This window comes from Miscanthus floridulus, chromosome 19 (genome assembly GCF_019320115.1).
Source record: "Miscanthus floridulus cultivar M001 chromosome 19, ASM1932011v1, whole genome shotgun sequence".
Taxonomy (NCBI): Eukaryota; Viridiplantae; Streptophyta; class Magnoliopsida; order Poales; family Poaceae; genus Miscanthus; species Miscanthus floridulus.
In genome coordinates this window covers 13,548,780-13,556,513 of record NC_089598.1, presented here as the reverse complement: position 1 = coordinate 13,556,513, position 7,734 = coordinate 13,548,780, and the positions used below count along the sequence as shown (strand labels likewise).

Sequence of the window (7,734 nt, the reverse complement as noted above, 5' to 3'; positions counted from 1 at the left end):
GGAGAACTTTTATTAATAAAGCAAGCTACAACAAAAGAAGTGATATTTTATATAAATTTTTAAATAAGATGAGTGGTCAAACTTGATGTCAGAAAAGTCAAATATCTTATAATTTGAGATGGAGAAAGTAATTCTTAGAATGGGTTTAATTCTCCAAACGGGAGCTGTTTACTGTTTTTTGTTTTTTCAGCCAAAAACTGAAACTTTTAATTCTGTTTGGTCGCGCGCACGCAGAGGCCGGAAAACAACATCAAACTGACTCTTGCAATTAATTATGGAACCAAATAGCCACGTCAGCCACACACCCATAGACCGGTTCCACGCCACAAATCTGCCTTTTCCGCCTAATCCCTCCCAGAACCCTAGCTCCCGCCGCCGGCCGGTCCCTCCCGTGGCTCGGAATGGCCGGCGCCGCCGCGCTCCGGCGATCCGCTCGCCGAATTTCCCGGCACCTCGCCGCTGCCCCCGCGTTCTGCCGCAGTGCGCTCCAGCAGCCCGAGTGCCTCCTGTCGTCGCAGGCGTCGCCGGAGCACGGCGCGCGCGGCGCGGTGTCCGGGTCGGAGCTGGCGCTGTACCCGCCGGAGCGGGTCCGGAACTTCTCGATCATCGCGCACGTCGACCACGGCAAGTCGACGCTGGCCGACCGGCTGCTGGAGCTCACCGGCACCATCCAGAAGGGACATGGGCAGCCCCAGTACCTCGACAAGCTGCAAGTGCGACGCTAATTCTTCCCGCTCACTCTTCTTCTTGTTCGATAAGTTAGAGAAATAAGTAAAATGTTGGCCCTTTACCGCTCAACTATCAGATGGTGAGAGGTGATCAGTCAGTTAGACCACCATTTCCATACTGTTTTCGTGATCAGATTCTGGAACTGCATTGATGTTTGAATTAGTTTTATAAATAGTTGTTACGTTTTGGCCTTTTGAGATTTTACCATTGCACTGCCAGTAAGTGTCAAGGTCTATTTGTGGGCACAATGTTACGCTAATTCCATATCAGTTGATGCCTATACTGCTAGTAGCTTCATGACTGAAACTTCTAACAATTTCTGTCCATATTCTGTGACTTTGTATCTTGTAGTTACTGTATTTATCTTACCTACAGTATAAACTCTTATTACCTCCGGTCACAAAAACTTGATGTTTAGGACAAAATTGTTGTTGGGTTTCAACTCTAGCCTACCCCAACTTGTTTGGGACTTAAAGGCTTTGTTGTTGTTGTTTGTTGTTGTTGTTAGGACAAAATTGAAGATTGGTCAAATCTTTAAAACTACAAACATCAATTAGAATTACATTATTTATTTTGGAAGCGTGCAAGTTAAATGCCAAATGTCTTATACATTTGACAAGATTTGGTCAGCTTGTTTTCAAAATACTTGGCGAAATCTCTTATATTGAAAGATTTTAAGAATATATTCTAGAAGAAATTAGCGGTCAAAGATACACATTGAAGACCATGCAAAGTCAAATGTGTTTAAGTATTTGTGACCTGAGTGAGTATAACAGTTATTAATATGAGAAGCCATTTCTAGCATGCCAGCTCATCTGAGGTTATCAGATCCCAAAAATGAATAGTTCCATTTTTTTTATTCCAAATAATGCAAATAGAGTGGCTGTATTCATCTTTTTAACTCTCACAATTTGAGATAGTACAACTTTTTAGGTTGTAATATTATGTGATTTCAACTACATTTAATGAGGAGTGTTTATTTTCACAACCTCAACTTCCTTTTCCTTGTACTCTGATTTGGGCATTACTTTCAGAAAACTGCTTTGATATTGGATCAGTCCTTGATGTCTAGTTTGATATTGTGTCTTCTGTTGTAACATTTATTGACGTGGGGACCAGGTTGAGAGAGAAAGGGGGATTACAGTCAAAGCACAAACAGCAACCATGTTCTACAGGCACATTACTGCATCTCAGGACTCAGATACGCCAAGATATTTGCTTAATCTGATTGATACGCCAGGCCATGTGGATTTCAGCTATGAGGTATCCAGGTCCCTTGCAGCTTGCCAGGGCGCTCTTTTAGTAGTTGACGCAGCACAAGGAGTACAAGCTCAAACAATAGCAAACTTTTACCTTGCATTCGAATCAAATTTGAGCATCATTCCTGTGATTAACAAGATTGATCAGCCGACTGCTGATCCAGATAATGTAAAGGATCAATTGAAGAGGTTATTTGACATTGATCCAAGTGAAGCTCTGCTTACTTCTGCCAAGACTGGTAAAGGCCTTGAACAGGTATTGCCTGCTGTTATTGAACGCATACCTTCCCCACCCGGGAAATGTGATGCACCTGTACGGATGTTGCTTTTGGATTCCTACTATGATGAATACAAAGGAGTGATTTGCCATGTTGCTGTTGTTGATGGTGCTCTGCGTAAAGGTGATAAGATTGCTTCGGCTGCAACTGGCCGTGCATATGAAGTTCTTGACCTCGGCATTATGCACCCTGAGCTTACACCTACTGGAGTTCTCTACACTGGACAAGTTGGATATGTTATTAGTGGAATGCGTTCAACTAAAGAAGCACGCATTGGTGATACCCTTCACCAGGCAAAGAGTACTGTCGAGCCACTTCCTGGTATGGAATCCCACTCTAAACATTTTTATAGTCTCGTCTGTATTTTTCACTTCTTTATTTTGTCTGATTTAGCCTGAAAAGAACAGGCATGATCTATTGCAGTCCCATAGCATTGTTCCATATCCCCTTTTTTTAGTTTTTGGTTGCATGCGACATCATACAGAATAGTCTTTCAGGTTTCAAGCCTGCGAAACACATGGTCTTCTCTGGTCTCTATCCTGCTGATGGTTCTGACTTTGAAGCTCTTAGCCATGCGATTGAGAAACTAACATGTAATGATGCCAGTGTCTCTGTTACAAAGGAGACAAGCAATGCACTTGGCATGGGATTCAGGTACCACCGAACCAGATTTTCTACATGTGAACTAGTTCGTTTCTGTTGTTTTCATTACACTGAGTCTGGGACTTGCTGTAATCTGTTTTTTATTTTTTTATGACTACTTTACAGATGTGGCTTCCTAGGATTGCTACACATGGATGTATTCCATCAACGGCTTGAGCAAGTATAGTTTTTTCGCATAATCTTGATATGTTGATTTTTTACTGTTGCATAATTTGTACTCAGGACACACAATACATCAATTGATGTTGAAAAATTAATTAAAGAGCTTCATTCCTAATTATTATGCTAGTATCTCAAGGAAATTTGTAACTTTGAGGTGCTGCTTTTAGAAGGATGAAATATTTTTTGCAGAAAAAACTAGAGAATATCTTTTTTCATAAGGTTAACGGTCCTATATATTTTACTATTTTTAAGTAGGTTGGTTACCTGTGTCAGCCTAGAAACTCTTCCATTCATTTGAACATATGGGGGGGGGGGCGGGGGGAGGGATTGGAATATGATGGCAAAAAAGAGGAAGTTATAAGATGTGATATAGTGTACAAAATTTGTGTGACCTTTAAATTGCCTTGAGGTTCTGATTGTCACTGCGTTTATTTAGGAATATGGAGCTCAAGTCATATCGACCATACCAACAGTACCTTATATTTTTGAATATGGTGATGGAAGGTGTGCACTCACAATTGTATTTGCTACCTCCGTTTTCTAGTAGGATACTAAAACTTTTTAGGTTATTTTATCAGCAAGGTGCAAGTTGAGAACCCTGCTGCTTTGGCTTCGAATCCTGGAAAGCGTGTAGCAGCCTGTTGGGAGCCCACAGTTATTGCAACAATCATTATCCCTAGTGAGTAAGACCCGCTTCCTTTATCACCTGTTTTCTACAAAAAAAAATTTCAATATTTGAGCATTACAAGTAGAAATTTGTTATCATGCTCAATCACCTTTTCAGGTATGTTGGGCCTGTCATTATGCTTTGTTCAGAAAGAAGGGGCGAACAGCTAGAATATACATTTATCGATGCGTAAACCTTTTTTGCTTTCAAATCTCTCAGTTTTGTTAAGTGCTCGTCAATTCTTGGCTTTTTATTCATATGGCTATTTTTGATGCAGCCAAAGGGCTCTGTTGAAGTACCGGTTACCATTGAAGGAGATAATTGTGGACTTCTACAATGAGTTGAAGGGCATTACGTCGGGCTATGCTACTTTTGACTATGAAGATTCTGAGTAAGTCCTATTGTGAATGCAATAACAAGGCATGGTCGGGCTACACCTTTTTTTATTTCTGGAATTTACACATGAGAAAAATATCATGTTTTTATTTCACTTCCTCATATGCTTTCGTCATTATTATTATTATTTATTTCCAGTCCTTTATATTCTGAAGGTGTTAGTACACCTTCCTGAATGTTTCTTTTTCGAATCTAGCCTATGACTAGTAATTACATACACAGAGAGCACTTGTCTTGTGTGTACAAGGTTTTCGAAACATTCTTTTGATCAGACCTGGGATTGTTTGACTTATTAAGTAATGCATCCATCATCAATTTTGTGAAAATTACTCTTTAAGTGGCTTGCAAAAATCTGTTCCAAAGTATAATCGATGATATGAAGAGAAAAATATACCATAAATTTATGTAGCTTATCATTAGTTTATTCCCCTTTTCTCTTTGACAGATACCAACAATCTGAGCTAGTTAAGATGGACATCCTTCTTAATGGTCAACCTGTTGATGCTATGGCAACTATAGTGCATAACCAGAAGGCTCAGCGGGTTGGAAAGGAATTAGTGGAGAAGCTCAAGAAATTTATAGAAAGGTATTCATCAACCTCCTTTTCTTGAACATGTGTACTGTGCTTGAGATATGAGCATCTGTTTAAGTACATTACTTTTGGGTCAATATTAGTTACACTACAAAAGTGCAATTAGCTGCAAAGGGAATGGACTTGCAAACGAGAATAAACATTAGAGCAGTTTTTTTGGTGACTTTTGCAAGGCTTAGAGCAGAATTTTGCTATAGGCTCATGTTGAATTGCGACATGATTTACATTTGGTGCCGCGTAACATAATTTATTTCATTCTTTTCATGCAGGCAAATGTTTGAGATCACAATACAAGCAGCAATTGGTTCAAAGGTTATTGCAAGGGAAACGTAAGATCTTCGAAGCTGCTATTAGTTTTCTGAAGTATATTCTACTTTTGGCATTGTTATTTGGTTGAAGATTATTCTTTATACCAAACTGCTTTGAAATTGTTATGTACATTTAACTGAATCTACGACAGCACTGCTATCCATTCATCCAGAACATTTAAGACAGTAGTCTTGACTCTTGAGCAATCATTGCTCTTGAGCATTTTCTGTAATAAACTAACTAAATTTCTAGCAACTAAGGGCCTGTTTGGATGGACTAGGACTAGTTGTTAGTCTGGACTGGGACTAGACCTAGTTATTAGTTGGCTAATAGTTAGCTGGCTAAAAATTAGTCCTGTGCTGTTTGGATCCTAGGACTAATGTATGGTACTATTACTACGCAAAGACCTTTGTGCCCCTTGCCTACCTGCTGTTATTCCCAAGCAAAGACTAAGGAGGGGTATTTTTGACTTTTTTGAGGTTGGTTGCACCTATTAGTCCCAATTAGCTTGGTTTTGCCAACTAGTTGTGGGATGAGCTAAAGTTTAGTCCACCCATTGGCTCACCTGTTTGGATCCTTATGGACGATAAATTTGTCAAAAGGCCCTGTTTGGATGGACTAGGACTAACAATAGTCCTATTAGCTCCTATCTATGGACTAATGGATTAACAACTAAGTCTGACTAGTGGACTGGCAATTAGTCTGCTTGTTTGGATCCTTAGAGACTAAAAATTAGTTAACTAGTTGTTAGTCGTATGGATCCAAACAGGGCCAGGTGGAAAGGGTTTCAAAACTTTCCAACTAAACCTTTCTGTTGGCCTAAAAGATGTACCTGTTCAGTTAATATAAAATATTAAAATTACTACCAATCAGCCTTGGGAAATTGCGCATTTGAGAAAAAGAAAGCCTTGGGAAATCATCTCCAGTCTTACCCTATCTGGTTGCAGCATATCTGAAAGGTTTAGCTTTCAACCTGCAGGAAGTTGGAAGCTGTCCTAGTTTTAGCGGCATTGTCCTTCGGCACAGTATGAATAAATAAATACATTGTTCATTATCAGGTTAACTAACTGTATCTGAAAAGCCATGTAGATGGGAGGTAAAGAGTTGAATAATATGTAAATCCATTGTTCGTTATCAGGCTAACTAAGTAACTAACTGTATCTGAAAAGCCATGTAGATGGGAGGTAAAGAGTTGAATAATATGTTGCTGTCACACAGGTTTTGCTTATATGCTCTCTTTAACCATTTTCAGCCTGTCAGCAATGAGGAAGAATGTTCTGGCCAAGTGCTATGGTGGTGATATTACTCGGAAGAAGAAGTTGCTAGAGAAGCAAAAGGAAGGCAAAAAGCGCATGAAACGTGTGGGATCTGTCGACATTCCTCAGGAAGCATTTCATGAGCTACTGAAGGTCTCCAATTCAAAATAGATGGGATCCACTGCAATGGTAGTTTTGGTAGCTGTCCTAATTTTAAAAGTAGCTGTGTGGTGATGGCTAGCAGCCTCTTCTAGTCGTCTTCTGACAGGTGAGTTATTTATCTGTTCTGCAAATCATTATGTTAAACCGTCAGTAGTTTCTAGAGTTGAATCTCATGAGTTATCTCCTGTCACAGGCCCTGACAGAATTATTCCATTGAGTACATAATGGCACCTGCGCCTGCTAAATTTTTTTCCTGCTGACCTATGAGCCTTGTGCTGGAAGTTGTTCCTCCTGTGGACTGTGGTGATATACACAAGGCTTCTCAGCTGGTGCCAACGAATTTCCCATAGCAACACAGTAGAGCCGCCATCATTGTATTTGTTTATTGATTGATGGAGAACCATCCTTGAGCACCTTGCTGAACACAGTTTTCGCTGCTGACTTGATAATCTGCCGTGTCACGTTACACCCCATTTTGTCTTAGATAATGTTTTGGAGCAAAAACAATAGATCATACACCTCAATTGGTCACTGAAACAGTGTGGTACATGTAATAAAAGGAGTTGAATTGAATAAAGATATCTCATGTTTTTGGAGTTTCGGGAGATCGTGCCCGCCTTGTAGTCTGGTTGTCCTTTTCATCCTGAAATGAACGCGCCCCTTGTGGCTGAGAGCATTGTTTAGCTCCAGACACACAAGTTGAGAAAAAAAAATAAAAAAAATGCACCAGCCGGGAATCGAACCCGGGTCTGTACCGTGGCAGGGTACTATTCTACCACTAGACCACTGGTGCTATTATGTTTTGTTTTGACGTGACACATCTGTGTGTTATCGCAAAAGTGCAAAACAGGCTAGAGGCCATCATAACCAGCGACTACAATTTATAAGACATGTCCAGCAACATTATCTAAAACTCTATTTGGGCCATCCATTTTCATACTCCCTGAATTTTGGTCTCAACTTTCGTCCTCTAGAGAATGACATGTGTGTCCTACATGTCGTCCTCTTCCAAGTGCCGGTCTTAGGATTATAAGGGCCCTCCGGCGATCTCGTCGTAACGCCCCATCTTCACCATGTATAAAATCTTATAATATATATGCGCTAATTTTACTTGCAAAACGAAAGCAAATTCAATAACATATTTTTAATTTAACATGTATGATAATTATCGAGGAACAATATAGATTAAGGAATATATTTGTAGATGTATGATAATTATCGAGAAATAATGTAGATTAAAAAAATAATATATTCATTTTCT

General features: G+C 39.8%; 1 protein-coding gene and 1 non-coding gene across 2 annotated transcripts; one reads left to right on the top strand and one right to left on the bottom strand.

The window, feature by feature from the left end:
- Positions 1–321: 321 nt before the first annotated feature.
- LOC136527581 (translation factor GUF1 homolog, mitochondrial) lies at positions 322–7,052 on the top strand. Its single transcript, XM_066520363.1, has 12 exons — positions 322–713; positions 1,849–2,587; positions 2,764–2,920; positions 3,035–3,089; positions 3,528–3,595; positions 3,670–3,774; positions 3,876–3,947; positions 4,036–4,149; positions 4,600–4,740; positions 5,016–5,075; positions 6,308–6,579; positions 6,667–7,052. Exons 1-11 carry the CDS (start codon positions 402–404, stop codon positions 6,480–6,482), a joined length of 1,998 nt encoding a protein of 665 aa, XP_066376460.1. The 5' UTR covers positions 322–401; the 3' UTR covers positions 6,483–6,579; positions 6,667–7,052.
- Positions 7,053–7,195: 143 nt separating this feature from the next.
- TRNAG-GCC (transfer RNA glycine (anticodon GCC)) lies at positions 7,196–7,266 on the bottom strand. The gene has a single exon. It is a non-coding gene; the product is annotated as a tRNA-Gly (tRNA).
- Between the last annotated feature and the right edge of the window lie 468 nt (positions 7,267–7,734).

What these genes read in the sequence shown, in the direction of transcription:
- LOC136527581 (XM_066520363.1), top strand. Translation starts at nt 402, where the DNA reads ATGGCCGGCGCCGCCGCGCTCCGGCGATCCGCTCGCCGAATTTCCCGG. An exon ending in GCACTTGGCATGGGATTCAG is followed by an intron (nt 2,921 to 3,034) that starts GTACCACCGAAC and finishes ACTACTTTACAG; the next exon opens with ATGTGGCTTCCTAGGATTGC. An exon ending in TTTGACTATGAAGATTCTGA is followed by an intron (nt 4,150 to 4,599) that starts GTAAGTCCTATT and finishes TCTCTTTGACAG; the next exon opens with ATACCAACAATCTGAGCTAG.